The 26,254-nt window shown below is 42.4% G+C and overlaps 1 protein-coding gene across 2 annotated transcripts in view; it reads left to right on the top strand.

Moving 5' to 3' along the window:
- The window catches only part of SI (sucrase-isomaltase), a 427,600-nt gene that overhangs the window by 188,270 nt on the left and 213,076 nt on the right, over positions 1-26,254 (top strand). For both annotated transcript variants that reach the window (XM_069727394.1, XM_069727395.1), the window contains 4 exons: positions 10,803-10,971; positions 19,915-20,011; positions 21,240-21,352; positions 21,438-21,563. In XM_069727394.1, coding sequence (XP_069583495.1) covers positions 10,803-10,971; positions 19,915-20,011; positions 21,240-21,352; positions 21,438-21,563 — 505 coding nt within the window. The remainder of the gene's footprint in view (positions 1-10,802; positions 10,972-19,914; positions 20,012-21,239; positions 21,353-21,437; positions 21,564-26,254) is intronic.

Below are 26,254 nucleotides of genomic sequence, written 5' to 3' on the forward strand. Positions count from 1 at the left end.
TTCGTGTTGGGGATCCGGTTTGGTTATCTTCTCGTCATATTCCTATGAAGGTTTCCTCTCCTAAATTTAAACCTCGTTTTATTGGTCCGTATAGGATTTCTGAGGTTCTCAATCCTGTGTCTTTTCGTTTGACCCTCCCAGACTCCTTTTCCATACATAATGTATTCCATAGGTCGTTGTTGCGGAGATACGTGGCACCTATGGTTCCATCTGTTGAGCCTCCTGCCCCGGTTTTGGTGGAGGGGGAATTGGAGTATATTGTGGAGAAGATTTTGGATTCTCGTGTTTCTAGACGGAAACTCCAGTATCTGGTTAAATGGAAGGGTTATGCTCAGGAAGATAATTCCTGGGTTTTTGCCTCTGATGTTCATGCTTCCGATCTTGTTCGTGCCTTTCATGCGACTCATCCTGGTCGGCCTGGGGGCTCTGGTGAGGGTTCGGTGACACCTCCTCAAGGGGGGGGTACTGTTGTGAATTCTGTGGCTGAATTCACTCCTGTGGTAACAAGTGGTACTGCAGCTTCTGAGCTTCCTCCCTCAGGTGTTCTGGTAAGCTCGTTAACTGCTTCATTACTTAACTCCGCCTGATGCTGCTATCCTTGCTCCTTGTCAATGTTTCAGTGTTGGATCTGAGCTTCTCCTGATTGTTCCTGTGACCTGCTGCTCTGTACAGCTAAGTGCCTTTTGCTTTTTTGTTGCTTTTTTTCTGTCCAGCTTGTCTTTTGTTTTGCTGGAAGCTCTGAGACGCAAAGGGTGTACCGCCGTGCCGTTAGTTCGGCACGGTGGGTTTTTTTTTGCCCCCTTTGCGTGGTTTTGCTTTAGGGTTTTTTGTAGACTGCAAAGTTCGCTTTACTGTCCTCGCTCTGTCCTAGAATATCGGGCCCCACTTTGCTGAATCTATTTCATCCCTACGTTTTGTCTTTTCATCTTACTCACAGTCATTATATGTGGGGGGCTGCCTTTTCCTTTGGGGAATTTCTCTGGGGCAAGTCAGGCCTATTTTTCTATCTTCAGGCTAGCTAGTTTCTTAGGCTGTGCCGAGTTGCCTAGGTAGTTGTTAGGCGCAATCCACAGCCGCTTTTAGTTGTGTTTAGGATAGGATCAGGTGTGCAGTCTACAGAGTTTCCACGTCTCAGAGCTCGTTCTTGTATTTTTGGGTATTTGTCAGATCACTGTGTGCGCTCTGATCGCTAAGCACACTGTGTTTCTGGATTGCCTTCATAACACCTGTCATTAGCAAACATAACACTATTTCAACAATAGGCGAGGAATAGTATTTAGCTTTTGAAAAAGATTTTTACAATATGCTGGCATTGAGGAATATTATTTAAATGTTAAAAAAGTTTTCTTATATGCTGGTACGCAGGAATATTATGTAGCTCCAAAATTTTATTTTAGTATATGTTAGGAGTCCAGTTTCCTCTGCTGCACAGGGGGAATCTCGATCCGTCTCCGCTGAGGTCTCCCATTCTCCTCCAGCCGCAGTGGAGCCTGCTCAGCAGGGACGTCGATCCCAGCATCTCGCTCAGTCTGACTCTGTGAGAAGAGTTACTGCTGCTTCTCCAGCTTCTGCCTGTAAAGCCTATACTGGTCAGCAGCGAGTGGACTTCTCTGGGCCTAAGTCCTTGTCTGCGCACACTGAGCATGCCCAGGGCAAGATCTCCCGTTGGAGATCGAGGGTCATGTGCTCAGACTCTGCAGCGCATTCTATTGGTCCTCTTGGCAGGTCTTGGAAGGGCAAAGTTTCTGTGGCCGCTTCCTGTCCTGCAACTATATAAACTGCGCATGACCGCACGGCCATGCGCTAGTGTACAATTTAATACGTGTGTTTGTTGTGAGTGCAAGTCGTTCTTTAAATACCCCTACCCTATTGTATGATAGTTCGCGTATGGAGTATGGCTGCTATCTAGCGCCCGACTTATCACTCAACGTGTCACACACGTGTCAGCGTCTACTGCTGTGACCGCCAGTGCGGTGCCACGCGCCAGTGTGCGCTTCCTGACCCACGTCTGGGTGCTTAGTGGTGCCTACCAGCACGGCACAGTTCGCACTTCGGTGCCTTAATTATATAATTCCTTTCACACCCAGTTGCGGTGTAGTGCCAGCAAGGGTCTAATCGGACTACAATCCCTGTTGGGGTTTAGTTCGCTGACCACTTGCTCGCGCTCTATGTGCGGTACCGCGGTCCTGTGACGCAACAGGATCGCTTTCTTCACGCTGGGTGAGGTTTAACCCACGCGTGTATACTTTTGTATACCGCCATATTGTCTGTCATTTCCTAGCAGTAGGTTTCACCTGCACGGTGGACCCCGGACTGCGAACGCATCTATATCATCTCTCTTGGTGCGTTCCGCCAGTCCTAACATTACACTAGCTCCAGAGTCTGGCTAGTGATGACAGACAAACAGCAATCTCTGCGGCATATCCAGCAGCTGGAGGGTAGGTTGGCGGCTCTCGAGAGCGCAACCTCAGCTGTGGATGTTACTGCAGTAGCTGTACAGGCTGCCAGCGTGGCTGCAGCTACTATGTCCATTGCCACCCCTGTTCCGACATTATCTCGCCTCCCGCTGCAAGAAAAATTTTCTGGTGATAGCAAGTTTTGTAGGGGATTTGTGAGTCAGTGCTCTATTCACCTCGAGCTTCTGGCTACACGTTTTCCCACAGAGCGGGCTAAGGTGGGATTTATTCTGTCTCTATTGTCGGACAGGGCTTTGGAATGGGCTACGCCGCTGTGGGAGCGTGGCGATCATGTGCTGCAGAGTGCTCCGCTGTTTCTGAGCGCTCTGAAACAGGTCTTTTTAGGACCTCAAGTCACCCATGATACTGCGCTCCAATTGCTGGCATTAACTCAGGGTGAGTCCTTGGTCAGTCATTTTGGCGTCCAATTCCGCACCTTAGCATCTGAGCTGGATTGGTCGGATAAAGCTCTTATCCCCATATTTTGGAGGGGCTTGGCTGACCACGTAACGGACGCTCTGGCCACTAGGGAGATTCCTGCCACACTGGAGGAGTTAATAACTGTCTCCACTCGAATTGACCTCCGTTTTAACGAGCGGAGGTTAGAGCGAGCCCAGTGTAGGCAGAGGTTTCGGCTGGCTCCTACTTTCGCCAAACCTCTGGAATTTCCGGTCCTGGTTCCTGAGTCACATGAGGCCAGGGAAGTGTCACAAGCAGGATCTAAGTCCCGGACCGCTTGTGCACTCAGGGTCTGTCATGTTTGCCAGCAGTCAGGACATCTAGCCTCCAGATGTCCTCAGCGGTCGAGGAAACGTCAGCGTCTAGTGGTAGTAGGTGGAGGTACACTAGACACGGCGACATTTGCCTCTAAGTTGTCCTTTAAGGGGACAATTACTATTGGCTCATTCTCCCACTCGGTAGAGCTCTGCGTGGATTCTGGGGCGGAGGGCAATTTTATGTCTTCTGCCTTTGCCCAACGTCACGCAATACCCCTGGTTATGCTTGCTCAACCAGTAACGGTGCGAGTGGTGAATGGGTCGACATTGCCCTCACAGATAACACACCAGACCATCCCTTTTACTCTGTCCATGTCGCCATCTCATCAGGAGATAATTTCTCTGCTCGTCATTCCGGAAGGAATTGATGAGGTCCTGTTGGGAATACCTTGGCTACGGTACCACTCTCCTCATATCGAGTGGTCCTCAGGCAGAATTCTGGGTTGGGGTGAATCTTGTGGGGGTAGGTGTCAGAGGGAGTGCGTTCAGGTTGCTACTACTGAGGTACCCGCAGATCTATCCTCTCTCCCCAAGCAGTATTGGTCTTATGCAGACGTGTTCTCCAAAAAGGAGGCGGAGGTCCTTCCGCCTCATCGCCCCTATGACTGTCCTATTGATCTCTTGCCTGGTGCTGAGCCTCCCCGGGGTCGAGTTTATCCGCTATCTCTCCCGGAGACGGAGGCAATGTCACAGTACATCCAGGAAAATCTGGCAAGAGGATTCATTAGGAAGTCAGTGTCACCTGCTGGGGCAGGGTTCTTCTTCGTGCAGAAGAAGAATGGGGAATTGCGCCCATGCATAGACTACAGGGGTCTTAACGCCATCACCGTTAAGAATAAGTATCCTTTGCCCTTGATATCTGAGTTATTCGATAGACTTCGGGGAGCAAGGGTATTTACTAAATTAGATTTGCGGGGTGCTTACAACCTGATTCGCATCCGTGAGGGGGACGAATGGAAGACGGCCTTTAACACCAGGGATGGGCACTATGAATATCTGGTGATGGCCTTCGGGCTCTGTAATGCCCCAGCCGTTTTCCAAGACTTTGTGAACGATATCTTCTGGGATATGCTTTCCACCTCGGTCGAAGTCTATCTGGATGATATTCTTATCTACTCTCCAGATATTGACTCCCACCGGAGAGATGTTTGCAAAGTCTTCGACCTCCTACGGGCAAACTCCCTCTATGCCAAATTGGAGAAGTGTATGTTTGAGCAGGAGTCTTTACCTTTCCTGGGCTACATCATCTCGGCCCAGGGATTGGCTATGGATCCTGCCAAACTACAGGCAGTGATGGACTGGCAGGAACCCCATTCTCTGAAAGCGGTGCAGCGCTTTATGGGGTTCATAAATTACTATCGTCAGTTCATCCCCCACTTCTCAACCCTGGTAGCTCCCTTGGTATCCCTCACCAAGAAGGGAGCGAATCCTAAATCGTGGTCCGAAGAGGTCTCCAAGGCCTTCACTTCTATTAAGTCCCACTTTGCTAGCGCTCCCATCTTACATCGTCCCGAGGTGGATAAGCCATTCCTAATGGAGGTGGATGCCTCTTCCGTTGGTGCAGGAGCAGTCCTCTATCAAAAGGATGCTCAAGGTCGGAAGCATCCATGCTTCTTCTTCTCAAAAACCTTCTCACCAGCGGAGAGAAATTACTCCATCGGGGATAGGGAGTTGCTGGCAATGAAGTTGGCCTTTTCGGAATGGAGACATCTCTTGGAGGGTGCTCGGTTCCCATTCCAAGTCTACACGGACCACAAGAATTTGGTCTATTTACAGACAGCCCAGCGGCTGAATTCTCGTCAGGCCAGATGGTCCTTGTTTTTCTCCCGGTTCCACTTCACTCTACATTATCTCGCCGGGGAGAAGAACATTCGTGCTGACGCTCTCTCTCGCTCCCTGGTGTCAACTGTGGAGGAGGAGGACGATTCTCGGCTCATTGTCCCTTCAGAGAGTCTGAGAACCGTAGCTCCGGTTTCACTTGAGTCTGTGCCTCCGGGCAAGACTTTTGTCCCCATCAATTTGCGTCCGGAGGTTCTCTCGTGGGCTCATTCGTCCAGAGTGGGTGGACACTTTGGGGCAAAGAGGACATCTGAGTTGTTGGCGAGAATGTATTGGTGGCCACATATGGTTCGTGACGTTGGAGACTACGTTCGGGCATGTGTCTCTTGTGCCAAAAATAAGTCTCTCCGTCAACGGCCAGCTGGGTTGTTATACCCTCTGCCGGTGGCAGACAGGCCCTGGGAGATGGTCGGGATGGACTTTGTGGTGGGTTTGCCCAAGTCACGTGGCTGTACTGTCATTTGGGTTATCACCGACCATTTTTCTAAAATGGTGCATTTGGTGCCGCTTCCCCGGCTACCTTCTGCACGGGCCTTGGCAGCATTGTTTGTTAAACACATCTTCCGTCTTCACGGTATGCCAGACAAAATTGTCAGTGACCGGGGTCCCCAGTTTGCGTCTCGGTTCTGGAGAGAGCTTTGTCGCCTTCTCAGTATCGAGTTGAATCTCTCTTCGGCATATCATCCCGAGACGAATGGGTTGGTGGAGAGAGCCAACCAGACCTTGGTCACATATCTGCGACATTTTGTCTCTGCTAAACAAGATGACTGGGCATCTTTGCTACCGTGGGCGGAGTTTGCTCTTAACAATGCTGTAGCTGACTCCACTGGACAGACCCCATTCCTCCTTAACTATGGTTAGCATCCGCGGGTACCTGTGCCCATGCCCGTGTCTTCCGCCGATTCCAGGGTGGCAGACTGGGCTGTGGAGGCACGGGACATTTGGGATTGCACTCAGGATGCCATTCGGGCTTCCAAGGAGAGAATGAGGTCCTCCGCTGATGTTCATCAGCGCCCCGCTCCGACCTTTGCTCCTGGCGACTTGGTGTGGCTCTCCGCCCGTAACATCAGGCTGCGAGTTGAGTCCACTAAGTTTGCGCCTCGCTACTTGGGTCCCTTCAAGGTTCTCGAACAGGTTAATCCTGTGGTCTACCGCCTGGCTCTTCCTCCACGCTTGGGTATCACCGACACCTTTCATGTGTCCCTCTTGAAACCCGTATACATGTCCCGGTTTTCCGAGTCATCTGCCGGGACATCGGGTTCGTCTACGGACGATTACGAGGTGAACGCTATTTTGGGGTGTAAGGTGGTACGCGGCAAAAAGTTCTATCTGGTGGATTGGAAGGGTTATGGTCCAGAGAACAGGTCATGGGAGCCTGCTGAAAACATTCGGGCCCCACAGCTCATTGCTGCCTTCGAACGTAGCGAGGACCAAGGAGGGGGGGGCCCTGAGAGGGGGGTAATGTTAGGAGTCGAGTTTCCTCTGCTGCACAGGGGGAATCTCGATCCGTCTCCGCTGCGGTCTCCCATTCTCCTCCAGCCGCAGTGGAGCCTGCTCAGCAGGGACGTCGATCCCAGCGTCTCGCTCAGTCTGACTCTGTGAGAAGAGTTACTGCTGCTTCTCCAGCTTCTGCCTGTAAAGCCTATACTGGTCAGCAGCGAGTGGACTTCTCTGGGCCTAAGTCCTTGTCTGCGCACACTGAACATGCCCAGGGCAAGATCTACCGTTGGAGATCGAGGGTCATGTGCTCAGACTCTGCAGCGCATTCTATTGGTCCTCTTGGCAGGTCTTGGAAGGGCAAAGTTTCTGTGGCCGCTTCCTGTCCTGCAACTATATAAACTGCGCATGACCGCACGGCCATGCGCTAGTGTACAATTTAATACGTGTGTTTGTTGTGAGTGCAAGTCGTTCTTTAAATACCCCTACCCTATTGTATGATTGTTCGCGTATGGAGTATGGCTGCTATCTAGCGCCCGACTTATCACTCAACGTGTCACACACGTGTCAGCGTCTACTGCTGTGACCGCCAGTGCGGTGCCACGCGCCAGTGTGCGCTTCCTGACCCACGTCTGGGTGCTTAGTGGTGCCTGCCAGCACGGCACAGTTCGCACTTCGGTGCCTTAATTATATAATTCCTTTCACACCCAGTTGCGGTGTAGTGCCAGCAAGGGTCTAATCGGACTACAATCCCTGTTGGGGTTTAGTTCGCTGACCACTTGCTCGCGCTCTATGTGCGGTACCGCGGTCCTGTGACGCAACAGGATCGCTTTCTTCACGCTGGGTGAGGTTTAACCCACGCGTGTATACTTTTGTATACCGCCATATTGTCTGTCATTTCCTAGCAGTAGGTTTCACCTGCACGGTGGACCCCGGACTGCGAACGCATCTATATCATCTCTCTTGGTGCGTTCCGCCAGTCCTAACAGTATATGCTGGTACTAACTGATATTATTTGGCTCTAAAAAGATCTGCTTTGTATATTATGGTAGTGGATGAAACCCTGCCTATCTCTCCCTAATCCCACAGTCTGTTCTTACACTTTAAAACCCATTGCAAACTAGCAGAGATCTGCTGCATGTACTTTCAATTATAACACCTAGGTGCCTGTCTTTCAATCATATTAAATCTCTCCCTACGCTATCTCCACCTAATAGTGAAATAATTTTCACTCTCAGTAGCTTTAAAAAAAAATATTGTGATAATCACAAACTGTCCCTAGATGCTGCTTTCACTCTCCCCACGCTCACACTGCGCTGTTTCCAGTTATAATATGTGCAAGATGGTGCCAGCAGGGATTAGTTATCCCCTATGATGCTGTAAGGCCATGCAATCAGAGTAATGCCACACCTGTGATTGGCAAGCAAGCCCACACGTTTGTTGGCTGCAAATAAAGCTCCAAACATGCTAGGCGGGTCACTCGAATATACCGAGGCGAATAGCAAATTACTCTCTGAGTAACGAATAGCCCTAATACAGTACTTTCCATGCTAGTAGCAAATAATGCTGAACGTATTCGCTCATCACTGGTCACATGCTCTTCCATGAGCAGCCCTGAGAACTGCAGCTCTTGTCTGTAATGTCTATAATGAAGGCTGTTCTAAGAAGCTCAGAAGAAGACTCTGCAATGCCTATACATTAGTGGGTGACATAAAATTACATCAAATGCACATTTGCTAAAATAAAGATAAAGTGGATAGGCCTTTTAACAACCTGTAAGCATAATGCTTCAAATAAACTAACAATTTTATTAAAGGGAACCTGTCATCTAATTCATACAGCCAAAACAGTGAGCAGCATAAATCATAGCCTGGTTCCATGATTGCATCTATGTATGTTTCTGTCTGAAATTCTCAGGAATTAGAAAATCCATCAGGATACCATAGTAAGAAATGAGATCAGTCTACACATCTCCAGGTGATTGACAGGTCTCTCGCTATGGAGTGGTGCTGTGAGCAGTTGGCAAGGGCTGGTGCTGAACTAGTCTCATTTTAGTGTATGGTTCCTGGCCAGCTCTTCTAACTATTTTTTCTAAAATGCTGGAGAGTTTCAATATATATTACTGCAATTGTGCAGCCACGCTTTGATTTATGCTGCCCTTGGTCTGTCCAGCATGAACCATGAATAGGACCTGGTATAAGAGAGATGCCGTAAAGGGGCTACCAGGTACACATAAAATTGGCCATTTTTATGCGCTAAACGCTCTCATTTTTCATATTTCTAGTGCAGTAATGCAGTTCAAATTTCATATTTCAAGTTTGTATGTTCTAGCGCTGCAGTGTGCTGCCTTATTTACTTAACAGCATGAACCAAGTGACAAATCCCTTTAAATAGCTCATATATTCTTAATGCAAAATATTCAATAGTTCTATGTCAGCTTATTTTGAAAGTCATTCTCAATATCTTTACAAGTTATTGTCTCCTGTTTTGAATACTGTCTCTCCATGTTAACAGGACATCTCCATTAGTGTAACTTATGTCCTTTATTGTCTTTTTAAAGAACTTTCCAATTTTTTAACTAATTTCTCTGACTTCCGCTGTCCCTTTTCTTCAGCACCATATTAAGATGCCTGAAAACCTATGTAGAAATTGTAAAAATTAATATGTTAAAGTAATTTATATTTCTCATAGCACATAATATGCTGCCAAAAAATGTTTCAGGATAAAGAACAAGATTCTAAAATAACTTCATAGGCACAGTGACAATGGCTGCTATAATCTGTCAGGTTTATTGATACTAATTATAAAGTACTTATTTTGGAGGTTAAAAGTCAAAATATTTTGACTTTCAGTAATAAGTGTTTGGTTAAGCAAATTAATTAAGCTACTACTTTTTTGGAGCGGTCTGTTTTTTTTTAGGGGACCATTAGTGAGCCTAAGGGAATATCTTCAAGCACTTCCTCAGAAACTCATTTGTGCTTTGAAAGCAATTGATTCCTCTGTAAAATGTCAGGCTCTCTCTTCTAATCAAATTCAGAACAAAAAGAAATTAGACTTCCGTCCAGGGGGATTATTGCTTGTATCATCTGTCCTTTGAGTTTCAAATGTTTGAGACACTCAGATTAGAGATGTTGATGGAAACGTGAACAGCTGATATATTTTAAGAAATGGTCTTTTTAGCAGAGTCTAAACAGATGAATCATACATATATTATGAACAAAAATTACGCCTGTTGCTTAAAATAATGGCAGTGAGAAATTAATCATTTTTATGCTGTGAAAATCTGTTTATACAATTTTCAACTTATTTTTTTTTTTGCACATTGAAAAAGTTTACCACCATAATTTTCATGTCAATAAGTCGTCAAAAGAAAGTTTTTAGTTTTGGACAGTTTTGGTAAAATGAATTTCAAATTCAGGCTTTGAGCTAAGTCAGTTAATTATATTATTATTATTATTTTATTTAAAGCACGATGAATTGCATGGTGCTTAACATGGGAAAAGGGTTTACATACATATTTCATACACAAAATAAAATAAACACACTAACAGGCTGGTAAAAAGGGGGAATGACACTGCCCTCAAAAGCTTACAACTAGTGATGAGCGAGTATACTTGTTACTCGGGTGGTCTCCGAGTATTTGTAACTGCTCGAAGATTTAGTTTTTGTTGACTGAGGTGCATGATTTACCACTGCTAGCCAGCCTGAGTACATGTGGGGGTTGCCTGGTTGCTAGGGAATTTCCTCATATATTCAAGCTGTCTATCAGCTGTAAGTAATGCAGCTGAGGCAACAAAAACTAAATCTCCGAGCACTTACAAATAGTCGGAGACCACCTGAGCGTGCTGGGGAAAATCCGAGCAATGAGTATGCTCGCTCGTCTCTACTTACAACTGAAAGGGAAGTAAAGAAGGAGACAGGAGTTTGGGGGGTTGCAGGAGCACAGGTGGTTCCTCTTTTATTGGTATATTCATGCCAATGCCCTTGTTATGAAGATATCATATTGCATCTTCCTTGCTCGGATATACTGAACTGTACACAGCTTTGCATCTGCTATTGTTGGGATTTTTTTTTCATATGTTCCCTTTTTGTCCTCTTTTACAGTATTTTTGTTAAAGATGTTTAAATCCGTTGACCGTTGCATTTTTGTTATAAACTTACATGTATTGTTGTGAGTTATAGATAATTTACTGACAAATTGTATAATTGGTAGAGAAAGGTTGAACTTGATGGACCTAGGTCTTTTTTCAATCTATGTCACTATGTATCATCATCACTGTATTTATTTTTCCAGTTGGGACTCCAAACTACCGGGAATGACATTTGAAGACATGTTTCTTCAGATTTCAACCAGACTTCCATCAGAATATGTTTTTGGTTTAGGAGAAACTGAACATCCACAATACCGTCATGAAATAAACAGAAAAACAATAGGTCTGTTTTCTAAAGATCAGCCTCCTGCAGTAAGTAGCTGTTTTTAAAATCTTTTATCCTTTGTGAATATTTAGAAATGTTATTGATATATTAATCACTAACAACTTTATTTTTAAAAGATTCATTTGAGATATAAGTCCAAACTTGATGATCTGTTGCATAAGAAGGAGGTCAAAAACGTATAAGGTGTTGAAAAGCCAAAATATTAAACATAATGGTCAGAGGTGTGAGTTAATGCTCCATGAGTAATGACTAAAGCCCCTTAGTCATTTGGGAAGATCAGAAAATATGGCTTGTGAACTGCATGTTGTCATAAAGATTATCTAGTTAGACCTGGCTTGAGCTGTGACCTTTATAAGTTAATCTTCTGTCATTCTAGATTGCTCTCAAAATATCAACCTTGTTAATATTCAAAAGGAAACATCAAAAACAAACTCTCAGTTTATTGACCAACATTGTTCAAAATGCAGACTAGTCAGACCATAGCTAAAAATTGTTATTTGGTGAACTTGATAAATATGTTAAGTATAGCACACAGATCAGTATTTTCATGCATCCAGTGCATCAGAGGGTTCACGGGCCTCTGTTTCTTGCCATTTAGGGGCATTTTCAAGGGGTATGTGAGCAAGAGGGAGTTTCTGCCTGTTGCAGAGTAATGTAGGGTCAGGCTTTTTGAAGGGTTACCGCCTTTGCAGACTGTCCCAGGCATAAAAGACCCACCAGTCTGTAGAAAAAAAAAGGTAGATTTGCAGCCAGCAGTCAAAAGTGTTCTGGGGCAAATGAAACAAACAAAAGAAGTCTGGGTGAGTAGTGCCTATGAAAAAATGTTTCAGAAAGAGCCACTTCAGTGAGAGAGCTCTGTGAGCAAAGTACCCGACAGCTCTGCTAGTGATGCTAATGTTCATGAGCAATGACATAAATTTAAGTCATCAGCCATGTCCCTGCCTTTGATGCGGGCTCTGGTGCTGAGCCAGCATCTTTCCCTGCACTTGATGGCTGATTTAATCAACCGTTAAGTGTCTCTAACAGCTGTGGGTGGATCCAAGATCCACTTGAGGCTGTTAACCAGTTAAATGCCACTATCAATCACTGTTAGCATCATTTAATACACACCTGCTGGAAGAGCATCACAAGTCCCGTCCATCAGCTCCCCTGTCATGCTGGAGTACTGCTATGTATAGCACAGGCAATAAGAAGATTGCAGCTTCAAGTTTCCTAAGGGGACTATTAAAAACAGTAAAAAAATAGCTTTAACCCCTTCGCGCCACGCACCGTACTAGTACTGCGCTGCCGGCACTGCATTTGTGCCAGCAGCAGTACTAGTACGGCACACCGATCACCGCGGTCTCGCGCTGAGCGCCGCGGTGATCGGGTGCGGGTGTCAGCTGTATATGACAGCTGACACCACGCAGCAATGCCCACGATCGGCGCTATCACCGATCGCGGGCATTTAACCCCTCTGATTCCGCTGTCAGTAGTGACAGCGGCATAGAGGGGGATCGCGCAGGGACGGGGGCTCCCTGCGCTCTCCCACCGGAGCAACGCAATGAGATCGCGTTGCTCCGGTGACCCGGAAGGAGTCCCCGGATCCAAGATGGCCACCGGACTCCTTCCAGGTCATGAAATGACCTGGCTAGCCGGCATCTGCTGAGAGTTGCTGAGAGTTGCTGAGAGCAGGCGCCGGAAAGCCAGCTAAACTGCCTGTCAGATCGTTGATCTGACAGTGTGCTATGCACAGTGTCAGATCAACGATCTGATCTAATACAGAGATGTCCCACCCTGGGACAATGGTAGAAAGTAAAAAAAAAAAAATAGAATGTGTAAAAAAAAAAAAAAAAAAAAATCCCCAAATAAAAAAAAAAAAAACATTTCCCAATAAATCCATTTATTTATGTAAATAAAAAAAAACAATAAATGTACACATATTTGGTATCGTCGCGTCCGTAACGACCCGCTCTATAAAACTATCCCACTAGTTAACCCCTTCAGTGAACACCGCAAAAAAATAAATAAAAAACAAGGCAAAAAACATTGCTTTATTATCATACAGGCGAATAAAAAGTGGAATAACACGCGATCAAAATGACGGATATAAATAACCATGGTACCGCTGAAAACGTCATCTTGTCCCGCAAAAAAAAAGCTGCCATACAGCATCATCAGCAGAAAAATAAAAAAGTTATAGCTCTCAGAATAATGCGATGCAAAAACAATTATTTTTTTATATAAAATAGTTTTTATTGTGTAAAAGCGCCAAAACATAAAAAAATTACATAAATGAGGTATCGCTGTAATCGTACTGACCTGAAGAATAAAACTGCTTTATCCATTTTACCACACGTAGAACGGTATAAACGCCCCCCCTAAAAGAAATTCAGGAATTGCTGGTTTTTGTTCATTCCGCCTCGCAAAAAACGGAATAAAAAGCGATAAAAAAAGTCATCTGCCCGAAAATGTTACCAATAAAAACGTCAACTCGTCCCGCAAAAAACAAGACCTCATATGACTCTGTGGGCCAAAATATGGATAAATTATAGCTCTCAAAATGTGGTGATGCAAAAACTATTGTTTGCAATAAAAAGCGTCTTTTAGTGTGTGACAGCTGCCAACCCTAAAAATCCGCCAAAAAAATGCTATAAAAGTAAATCAAACCCCCCTTCATCACCCCCTTAGTTAGGGAAATATAATAAAATGTAAAAAAATGTATTTATTTCCATTTTCCCGTTAGGGCTAGGGTTAGGGCTAGGGCTAGGGTTAGGTCTAGGGTTAGGGTTAGGGCTAGGGTTAGGGTTGGGGTTAGAGTTTGTTATAATTGGGGGTTTCCACTGTTAAGGCACATCAGGGGCTCTCCAAACGCGACATGGCGTCCGATCTCAATTCCAGCCAATTCTGCTTTGAAAAAGTAAATCAGTGCTCCTTCCCTTCCGAGTTCTCCTGTGTGCCCAAACAGTGGTTCCCCCCAACATATGGGGTATCAGCGTTCTCAGGACAAGTTGGACAACAACTTTTGGGGTCCAATTTGTCCTGTTACCCTTGGGAAAATAAAAACATAAGGGATAAAATATCATTTTCGTGGAAAAAAAAATATTTTTTATTTTCACGGCTCTGCGTTATAAACTGTAGTGAAACACTTATTGGTTCAAAGCTCTCACAACACATCTAGATGAGTTCCCTGGGGGGTCTAGTTTCCAATATGGGGTCACTTGTGGGGGGTTTCTACTGTTTAGGTACATCAGGGGCTCTGCAAATGCAACATGACGCCTGCAGACCAATCCATCTAAGTCTGCATTTCAAATGGCGCTCCTTCCCTTCCGAGCTCTGCCGTGCACTCAAACAGTGGTTCCCCCCCAACATATGGGGTATCAGCGTTCTCAGGACAAGTTGGACAACAACTTTTGGGGTCTAATTTGTCCTGTTACCCTTGGGAAAATAAAAACGTGGGGGCTAAAATATCATTTTCGTGGAAAAAAAATATTTTTTATTTTCACGGCTCTGCGTTATAAACTGTAGTGAAACACTTGTTGGTTCAAAGCTCTCACAACACATCTATATAAGTTCCTTGGGGGGTCTAGTTTCCAATATGGGGTCACTTGTGGTGGGTTTCTACTGTTTAGGTACATCAGGGGCTCTGCAAATGCAACATGACACCTGCAGTCCATTCCATCTAAGTCTGCATTTCAAACGGTGCTCCTTCCCTTCCGAGCTCTGCCATGCACTCAAACGGTGGTTCCCCCCCACATGTGGGGTATCAGCGTACTCAGTACAAATTGGACAATAACATTTGTGGTCCAATTTCTCCTGTTACCCTTGGGGAAAAAAAATTGCGGGCTAAAACATCATTTTGTGGAAAGAAAAAATGATTTTTTAATTTTCACAATGCTACATTCTAAACTTTAGTGAAACAATTGGGGGTTAAAAGTGCTCACCACACATCTAGATAAGTTCCTTAGGGGGTCTTCTTTCCAAAATGGGGTCACTTGTGGGGGGTTTCCACTGTTAAGGCACGTCAGGGGCTCTCCAAATGCGACATGGCGTCCGATCTCAATTCCAGCCAATTTTGCATTGAAAAGTCAAATGGCACTCCTTCCCTTCCGAGCTCTGCCATGCGCTCAAACAGTGGTTTATCCCCATATATGAAGTATCTGCGTACTCAGGACAAATTGCACAACAACTTTTGGGGTCCAATTTATCCTGTTACCCTAGGGAAAAAAAAATTGGGGGCAAAAAGATCATTTTTTGTGAAAATTAATATAAAATTTTTTTTATGGCTCTACATTAAACTTCTGTGAAGCTCTTGGAGGTTCAAAGTGCTCACCACACATCTAGATTAGTTCCTTAGGGGGTCTACTTTCCAAAATGGTGTCACTTGTGGGGGTTTCCACTGTTTAGGCACATCAGGGGCTCTCCAATCGTGACATGGGCTCCGATCTCAATTCCAGCAAATCTTGCATTGAAAAGTCAAATGGCGCTCCTTCCCTTCCGAGCTCTGCCATGTGCCCAAACAGTGGTTTACCCCCATATATGGGGTATCGGCGTACTCAGGACAAATTGTACAACGACTTTTGTGGTCCAATTTCTCCTGTTACCCTTGGTAAAATGAAATAAATTGGACCTGAATTAAAAATTTTGTGAAAAAAAAGTTAAATGTTCAATTTTTTTAAACATTCAAAAAATTCCTGTGAAGCACCTGAAGGGTTAATAAACTTTTTGAATGTGGTTTTGAGTACCTTGAGGGGTGCAGTTTTTAGAATGGTGTCACATTTGGGCATTTTCTGTCATATAGACCCCTCAAAGTCACTTCAAGTGTGAGGTGGTCCGTAAAAAAATGGTTTTGCAAATTTTGTTGCAAAAATGAGAAATCGCTGGTCAACTTTTAACCCTTATAACGTCCTAACAAAAAAAAATTATGTTTCCAAAATTGTGCTGATGTAAAGCAGACATGTGGGAAATGTTGTTTATTAACTATATTATGTGATATAACTCTCTAATTTAAGGGCATAAAAACTAAGAGTTTGAAAATTGCTAAATTTTCATAATTTCCGACAAATTTTTGTTTTTTTCACAAATAAATGCAAGTCATATCGAATAAGTTTTACCACTATCATGAAGTACAATATGTCATGAGAAAACAGTGTCAGAATCACCAGGATCCGTTGAAGTGTTTCAGAGTTATGACCTCATAAAGTGACAGTGGTCAGAATTGTAAAAATTGGCCCTGTCATTTAGGTGAAAACAGGCTTTGGGGTGAAGGGGTTAAAGAATATTTAAAAAAATAAAAAATCACAAAAGTTCAAATCAGCTCCCTGTTGCCTTATTAAAAATAAAACAATAATAAAAAAATACAAATATTTGGTATTGCTGCATTCACAAATTTCCGATCTATCGAAATATAAAGTAAATTGAACTAAAAACTGAAAATCGCTTGTGGATGAAGGGGTTAAAGGAAATCTGTTGATATGACCAAACCTCATAAGCTGCCTATTGAGCATGTATGGTAACTCACAGAAAGCTAAATAAAATGATACCTTGGTACAGTACAGACCAAAAGTTTGGACACACCTTTTCATTTAAGATTTTTCTGTATTTTCATGACTATGAAAATTGTAAATTCACACTGAAGGCATCAAAACTATGAATTAACACTTGTGGAGTTATATACTTAACAAAAAGTGTGAAACAACTGAAAATATATCTTACATTCTAGGTTCTTCAAAGTAGCCACCTTTTGCTTTGATGACTGCTGTGCACACTCTTGGCATTCTCTTGATGAGCTTCAAGAGGTAGCCACCAGGAATGGTTTTCACTTCACAGGCGTGCCCTGTCAGGCTTAATAAGTGGGATTTATTGCCTTATAAATGGGGTTGGGACCATCAGTTGTGTTGAGCAGAAGTCTGGTGGATACACAGTTGATAGTCCTACTTAATATACTGTTAGAATTTGTATTATGGCAAGAAAAAAGCAGCTAAGTAAAGAAAAATGAGTGGCCATCATTCCTTTAAGAAATGAAGGTCAGTCAGTCCGAAAAATGTGGAAAACTTTGAAAGTGTCCCCAAGTGCAGTGGCTACAAAGAAACTGGCTCACATGAGGACTGCCCCAGGAAAGAAAGACCCAGAGTCACCTCTGCTTCTGAGGATAAGTTTATCCGAGTCACCAGCCTCAGAAACCTAAGGTTAACAGCAGCTCAGATTAGAGGCCAGGTCAATGCCACACAGAGTTCTAGCAGCAGACACATCTCTACAACAACTGTTAAGAGGAGACTTGTGCAGCAGGCCTTCATGGTAAAAAAAAGCTGCTAGGAAACCACTGCCAAGGACAGGCAACAAGCAGAGGTGACTTGTTTGGGCTAAAGAACACAAGGAATGGACATTAGACCAGTGAAAATCTGTGCTTTGGTCTGATGAGTCCAAATTTGATATCTTTGGTTCCAACCACCGTGTCTTTGTGCGACGTAGATAAGGTGAATGGATGCACTCTACATGCCTGGTTCCCACCATGAAGCATGGAGGATGAGGTGTGATGGTGGGGGTGCTTTGCTGGTGACACTGTTGGGGATTGTAAGGGCTGTTTTGACCAAGAAGGAGAGTGATGGAGTGTTACGCCAGATGACCTGGCCTCCACAGTCACCATTCCTGAACCCAATCAAGATGGTTTGGGGTGAGCTGGACCGCAGAGTGAAGGCAAAAAGGGGCAACAAGTGCTAAGCATCTCTGGGAACTCCTTCAAGATTGTTGGAAAACCATTCCCGGTGACTACCTCTTGAAGTTCCTCAAGAGAATGTCAAGAGTGTGCAAAGCAGTCATCAAAGCAAAAAGTGGCTACTTCGAAGAACATAGAATATAAGACATATTTTCAGTTGTTTCACACTTTTTTGTTAAATATATAATTCCACATATGTTAATTCACAGTTTTGATGCCTTCAGTGTTAGGCTATGTGCACACGTTCAGGAATTCATGCAGAAAATTCCTGACAATTCCGGACATTTTCTGCATGAAATCCGCAAGAAAACCGCGTGCGTTTTTGCCGCGATTTTGCCGCGGTTTTGACGCGTTTTTGCCGCGGTTTTGACGTGTTTTTGCCGCGGTTTTTTCAGGACACTTCCCAATGCATTTTGGAGTGGGAAATCCGCAAAAAAACCGCAAAAAGATAGAGCATGTCCGGATTTTGTGCCTGATGCGTTTTTTTTTGCGGAAAAAAACGCATCATGTGCACAAAACATCCGGAATTCATTCTAAATGATGGGATGCTTATTGTATGCGGTTTTTTTGCGGTTTTATAGCGTTTTTATAGGGAAAAACCGTGAAAAAAATGCGAAAAAACTGGAACGTGTGAACACAGCCTAAATGTACAATTTTCATAGTCATGAAAATACAGAAAAATCTTTAAATGAGAAGGTGTGTCCAAATTTTTGGTCTGTACTGTATATATGATCCGATTTCTTGTTCGAGAGAAATCCACATTTTTCTTGACTTTTAATATATAAATGACTTGCTCAAGGCTGTAGGCCGGACACGGATCTCCCTGAGAATCTGTCTATAGAGTTTATTTTTAGGAAATGAAGGCATCACCAGTGTGAGATATGTAACTGACACAAAACAGTCGAACTGAACTGTCCATATGCTATAAGTTTTGCAAAGTGACAACATCTAGAAGTCTAATACATTAGTCTAACACAAACATGTGCAAAATCATCAGTTTTTCATCCAGAATAAAAATGAAATTTTTGCATCCGTATTGTGATCCATTTTCATATCTGTATTATTTACATATGTTTGTCTTTTGTATCCCTGTGCCATCTGTATGTTCGGTATTTACATGGGTGTGACATACAGGTTTTACATGAACAATTTAAAAAATAATGAAGATCAAATACAATTTGCTATTTTAATTATCAAAATGTATACATGTATAAATCACATGAAATGGATGATAACTCATATGTCGTGTTTTTGTGCACCTAGTCTTTTCCTACTGACTTATAATGGGCGAGTCTAATCTGGAATATGGGCTAAAGTATTGGATGCTGTGATTTTTTTACATGCAGACCATTAATCTGTCTGTAACAACGTTCATGTCTAGGGATTTGCAGACCCGTGATGGGTTCTGCAACCAGACCTGAACTTTATTCCAAAGTTCGGTTTGAGTACAAGGACTGTACCCAAACTTCAACCAGAACTGGAGCCCCATTGGAAACAATGGGAACCAGTACTTTTATTCTGGAAAATATTCTCTCTCTCTTTCTCTCTCTCTCTCTTTCTCCCTCCCAAATGGACTTCCCTCCGAACTCTAAACAATGCAACAGACTTCCAGGGAATGTCCGTGTTAGGCGTTTTGCACCGAACAATAACTGTCTGGTATGAACACTTAGCTTTTAAGTTTGGATTGCTCATCTCTATTCATGTCAATTACCACAATGGCTTACATTGGTCAGTGTGCGGTTCAATGCTACCTATTTTGCATATGTACAGCAGCAGCATATTTAATATGTTCGTCTGAACAAGCACTAGACAAAATACTTGGAGGAGGATACAGATGTTTACGCTTTCATTGCACAGATCAGTGCTTCAAATCAGTACATTTTGCACATAGACTGGGGAATCGGACGGCAAAGTATGGACTGACCACTGCTCTCCCAACCTAAGCGTGACAGCTTCATATACTATATATACTGTATATATATATATATATAGCCGAGTCCAGTTCATGCATCTCGGACATATTTGCATGGTCATCTAAATGAGCCCTTACCTGGAATTTTTTGATAGGAATCAATACAGATTTGCTAATAAAGTGAAACGTTTCATAGCTTTCTATATCAGAAAAGATTATTAAAAAAATGAAAGTTTAGTTATTCGTTAATCATACTAGTGTTTCAAAAATGTGGGTTGATATCTGGCTAAAGTACACTAAAATCTACTACATTATCATTTCCAATATCAGTTCAATAATACACTACTTGTTTTATTCTTTTAGTACCTTGCTAACTCATACGGAGTGCATCCATTTTATATGGGGTTGGATAATGATGGAAATGCTCATGGAGTCCTTTTGCTCAACAGCAATGCTATGGGTAAATTGTTTGTTTTTTCTTTTTTTGTTTTCAATGCATTATGTGATAATTAGCATTATGTTTCTAAGTAGCATTAACATTATTTTGAATTCTTACTCCGTATTGTCTAAGAAATCTTTTCTCTTTTTTAAATTAAAAATAAGAGGCTGATATATAGTAAGCAAATCGAGCAACAGAATTCACAAACCTCCGCTGTTTGAAAGGGTCACATACTGTATGTGTTGGAACAGGTTTCATGGCAGTTTATGCCATTGCCATTTACCAAAATGTTGCAACCTGGGAATTACAAAAATATCTCTTTTTTTGCATCTACTTAGAGTTCTTCCTTGTCTTTTTCATTTATGGAATATGTGTGATTTCTTTAAAAGCATCTGTTTTCCCTACTCTGCCTAGTGTGCTCTGTTCCCACAATCCTACAAATTCATGTGAATAAAATATAATAAGACTGACAGTGTAGTTGTAGGATCATGTAGAGTACATAAATTATCAGCATATTCTATATTTCACATATTACAATATGCACAGTACTTTTTGACATTGTGGCAGCATGACCAATCTTAACTATGTGTCATCATTGCGAATGTGCAAATATCCTCAAAAATAGAAAGCTAAGAGTGGAAAAAAAGAATGCATGGTCCATCTAATTTACCTCATTATTTTGTTTTATTTCTTTCACAGACATGAATATACTAAGCACATTTGGTTTTACTTACTGTGTTTTGGACTGATTTAGTGGTGATATTTTGTTATGTTATTTTTTACAATATTTCAGCACCACTTTACATCTCATTATGCCTAATAGCAAATGTCGATAACACAGAAACCACTATGACAGTAGGTGATGGCCACATCTCACTTATCTACCCAACCTGTATAACGATTTCTGCTCAAGTCACACAGCATGAACCAAAAAATTATCTCAAAGTCAATAACGATTACAGCGTTCATTTATAGCTGCTGTAAATCATGTCCCTGAGTGATGTTAGTGGAGCAGAGTAGCAGCTCAGCCAAGATGGCCGTATCCCATAATTATGTTCAAAATATAGAATAAAAAAAAAATCTGCAATCCAACAGCAAAATAGATCAGAAGAAAATATGTTGCAATATATACTTAGAAAAATGAGGATCCATTTTGGTTAATTCATTACAGGATGCGCTATATGTTTGACATGATTTCTAGTGGCTTCACATTAGTTCTCATTGCAGATTTGTAATATTGTGTTTTCAGACATTTCTTTACAAGAAACCCCTGCCTTAACGTTCCGCACTATAGGAGGAATTCTGGATTTTTATGTAGTATTGGGACCCGAGCCGGAGACGGTTGTGAAGCAATATACACAAGTAAGATACAGTTTTCTGTGACTTATAGGTTTAGTTCATTTTTGTCAATTCTACATTTTTACATATTTGTGCACATTTTTTAAAGCTCATTGGACGCCCTGTGATGCCTGCGTACTGGTCACTTGGATTTCAATTATGTCGATATGGATATGAAAATGACGCTGAAATTTCTGACCTGTATGATAATATGAAGCGTGCTCAGATTCCCTACGTAAGTTACATAATGAAATATGCAAGTAGCGTCTTCACAAAAGAAGAGAGCAGGGTTTTTAGTGCCACTTGTTGGAAACAGCAATCTAAGGGTATGTGTCCACGATCAGGATGGCTGGCGGTTTTCGTCGGAGCGGCAAACCCGCTCTACCCTAAGTTCCGCCCCCTTTTTGGGACGCGATGATGCCGGATGTGTTCATAGCACACATCCGGGATCATCGCACCCCATCATAGGGCCCTGTGTTATACCTTGCGGTGAAGCAGCGTCGCCGCAAGGTATACGGACATGCTGCAATCTTAAAAGACGCGCCGCATGTCCGGAGTCGCAGGACCGCCGCGTGCGTGTTACCATGCATAGCAGAGATGGGATTTCATTAAATCCCCTCCACTATGCTGTAACATCTGGACGCTGCGTGTTTGACGCTGCGTCTCTATGCAGCATCAAGCACGCAGCGTTTCCTGCACGTGGAAAAATACCCTTATAGTCAATGTACAGCAAGAGATTGGTTAGCTGGGTAAGAGACCTTCGACCGGAAATCTAAGGCTGTGTTCCATCGACAATCTTTTGGTGAGTTTTTAAGATTGCCGATTGTCTGCACCATTCCTGCACCTATTATTTTAATTAGGTTACTTTACTTTTTCATTGCATTTTGAGTGCAGTTTTTTACATTCATTTTATGTAATTTTTGACACTGCATTTTTTTTTGCCTCTTTTTGGTATGTCATGCGTTAAATCTACTTTGTTTTGGATATTTCCTGGTATTTGGTTTTGACAAAACTTTATTAATATTGTCATGTGCAGATTACCTGCATTTTTTATGCATTTCTGGTGGTGGAAACACACTAAGCACGGATGTGCATTTTTTATCTGCAGATTTTCCACATTTAATGCCAGTCAATGGAAAAATTTATATGTAAAAAAATCAACTTACCCGCAAGATAAATTCATTGTTTGCGGATTTGAAACATACACACACTGTTGCTCAGATTACATTCAGTAAAGAAAAGCACAGTGGGCATGAGATTTTTATAAATCCCGTCCACTTTTCTGAGACTGAACACAGCCTAATAGGTAAAGTTTATTTACATAATAAACTCATCTTGCATAGCTATAGGAAAAAAATATATTGCACTTAAATCAATGACTTGAAAAAGTTTAAAATTTACAATGCAAAAAACGTATTAGATGTGGTTATTCTGCACTATCTATATCAAGGACAAATTAAAAGTTACTATACTGTTAGATTAAAAAACATAAATAGTGATATGCGAGATATCAACCTTTAGCTATCAATAAATCATATAAATTGGTCCTCTTTAATATAATATTAAAAATATAACTTTATTATATACCATATATCTTAAAAATCACCCTATGGGATGGCACCTTACAAACAAATAGAGTTGTGAAGTACCATCAAGAAGTATGTGTCTTAAAGATATATTTAATAAAGTCATAATTATTACTTTTTATTATTATTTCTTTCTAAAGCACCTGTAATTTTAGGGTTGTGTACATGTGAAAAATAGGTAGCATATTTTACATATACAGTACAAACCAAAAGTTTGGACACATCTTCTCTTTTAAAGATTTTTCTGTGTTTTCAAGACTATGAAAATTGTACATTCACACTGAAGGCATCAAAACTATGAATTAACACATGTGGAATTATATACTCAACAAAAAAAGTGTGAAACAACTGAAATTATGTCTTATATACTAAGATCTTCAAAGTAGCCACCTTTTTCTTTGATGACTGCTTTGCACACTCTTGGCATTCTCTTGATGAGCTTCAACAGGCAGTCACCAGGAATTGTTTTCCAACAATCTTGAAGGAGTCCCCAGAGACGCTTAACACTTGCTGGCCCTTTTGCCTTCACTCTGAGGTCCAGCTCACCCCAAACCATCTCAATTGGGTTCAGGTCTGGTGACTGTGGAGGCCAGGTCATCTGGCGTAGCACCCCATCACTCTCCTTCTTGGTCAAATAGCCCTTACACAGCCTGGAGGTGTGTTTCGGGTCATTGTCCTGTTGAAAAATAAATGATGGTCCAACTAAACGCAAACTGGATGGAATAGCATGCTGCTGCAAGATGCTGTGGTAGCCATGCTGGTTCAGTATGACTTCAATTTTGAATAAATCCCCAACAGTGTCACAAGCAAAGCACCCCCACACCATCACACCTCCTCCTCCATGCTTCACGGTGGGAACCACGCACGTAGAGTCTATCCATTCATCTATTCTGCATCGCACAAAGACACCATGTTGGAACCAAAGATCTCAAATTTGGACTCATCAGACCAAAGCACAGATTTCCACTGGTGTAATGTCCATTCTTTGCGTTCTTTAGCCCAAACAAGTCTCTTCTGCTTGTTGCCTGTCCTTAGCAGTGGTTTCCTAGCAGCTTTTTACCATGAAGGCCTGCTGCACAAAGTCTCCTCTTAACAGTTGTTGTAGAGATGTGTCTACTGCTAGAACTCTGTTTGGCATTGACCTGGTCTCTAATCTGAGCTGCTGTTAACCTGCAATTTCGGAGTCTCGTGACTGGGATAAACTTATCCTCAGAAGCAGAGGTGACTCTTGGTCTTCCTTTCCTGGGGCGGTTTTCATGTGAGCCAGTTTCTTTGTAGTGCTTGATGCTTGATGGTTTTTGCCACTGCACTTGGGGACAGTGTCAAAGTTTCCCAATTTTTCGGACTGACTGACCTTCAATTCTTAAAGTAATGATGGCCACTTGTTTTTCTTTACTTAGCTGCATTTTTCTTGCCATAATACAAATTCTAACAGTCTATTCATTAGGTCTATCAACTGTGTATCCACCAGACTTCTGTCCCAACCCCATTTATAAAGCAAGAAATCTCACTTATTAAATCTGACAGGGCACACCTGTGAAGTGAAAACCATTCCCGGTGACTACCTCTTGAAGCTCATCAAGAGAATGCTAAGAGTGTGCAAAGCAGTCATCAAAGCAAAAGGTGGCTACTTTGAAAAACCTACTGTAGAATATAAGACATAATTTCAGTTGTTTCACACTTTTTTATTAAGTATATAATTCCACATGTGTTAATTCATAGTTTTGATGCCTTCAGTCTGAACGTACAATTTTCATAGTCATGAAAATACAGAAAAATCTTTAAATGTGAAGGTGTGTCCTAACTTTTGGTCTGTACTATATATATACATTTTTTTTAAAAGTAAATAGACCATCATACTGGTAGAGAGGAAAGAAGACCCAGCCATTATGGGATTACAATCTATAGAGTACTGGGGAAGGACACAATAGATAAAAAGGGAGGTTACAGTAACTGTAACTTTAGTAGTGATCAGATGGCAGTGGGTTATTGCTGACTGTAGCTATTTTTGAATAGATGAGTTTACAGGTTCCATTTGAAGATTCAAAATATGAGATAATCTGATGCTTTGAGGTACTGAGTTCCACAGAATGGGGCTTGACTGAGGGAACTATTGGGCATGATTTTGTCAGGAACGTATTAGAGCACAGTGCAGAAGGCAGTTTTGTGAGGACCGGAGATTACGTGTGGAGAGTACTGATGAGCGAGTATACCCGTTACTTGGGTTTCCAACAACATGCTCAGGGGATCTCCCAGTATTTTCGCATGCTCTGAGATTTAGTTTTTGTCGCCGCAGGTGCATGATTTGCGGCTGCTAGACAGGCTGAATACATGAAGGGATTCCCTAACAAACAGGCATTCCTCACATGTATCCAGGCTGTCCAGCCTTGTGAAAATAAAAATTTAGGGGAGAAAAGATCATTTTTGTGGAAAAAATACAATTTTTTATTTTTGTGGCTCTACGTTATAAACTTCTGTGAAGCACTTGGGGGTTCAAAGTGCTCACCACACATCTAGATAAGTTCTCTAAGGGGTCTATTTTTCAAAATGGTGTCACTTGTGGGGGGTTTCCACTGTCTAGGCACATCAGGGGCTCTCCAAATGCGACATGGTGTCCGATCTCAATTTCAGCCAATTCTGCATTGAAAAAGTCAAACGGCACTCCATCTCTTCCAAGCTATGCCGTGTGCCAAAACAGTGATTTATTGCCATATATGTGGCATCGGCGTATTCAGGAGAAATTGCACAGCAAATTTTGTGGTTCATTTTCTCTTTTTACACTTGCGAAAATAAAAAAAATTGTTTCTGAAATAAAATGTTTGTAAAAAAAAAGTTACCGTATATACTCGAGTATAAGCCGTCCCGAGTATAAGCCGACCCCCCTAATTTTGCCACAAAAAACTGGGAAAACTTATTGACTCGAGTATAAGCCTAGGGTAGGAAATGCAGCAGCTACTGGTAAATTTCAAAAATAAAAATAGATGCTCCATACCGTTCATTATTGCTCCATAGATGCTCCATATACAACTGTGCTATATAGAATGCTCTGCACCGTTCATTATGACCCCATAGATGCTCCATGGAAAGCTGTGCCCCATATATCTATTGCTCTGCACCGTTGATTATGCCCCCATAGATGCTCCTTATAAAGCTGTGCCATATAGAATGCTCTGCAGTGTTCATTATGGTCCAATAGATGCTCCTTATAAAGCTGTGCCCCATATCTATTGCTCTGCACCGTTGATTATGGCCCCATAGATGCTCCTTATAAAGCTGTGTCCCATATATTTATTGCTCTGCACCGTTGATTATGGCCCCATAGATGCTCCTTATAAAGCTG

Source organism: Ranitomeya imitator, chromosome 5 (assembly GCF_032444005.1).
Source record: "Ranitomeya imitator isolate aRanImi1 chromosome 5, aRanImi1.pri, whole genome shotgun sequence".
Taxonomy (NCBI): Eukaryota; Metazoa; Chordata; class Amphibia; order Anura; family Dendrobatidae; genus Ranitomeya; species Ranitomeya imitator.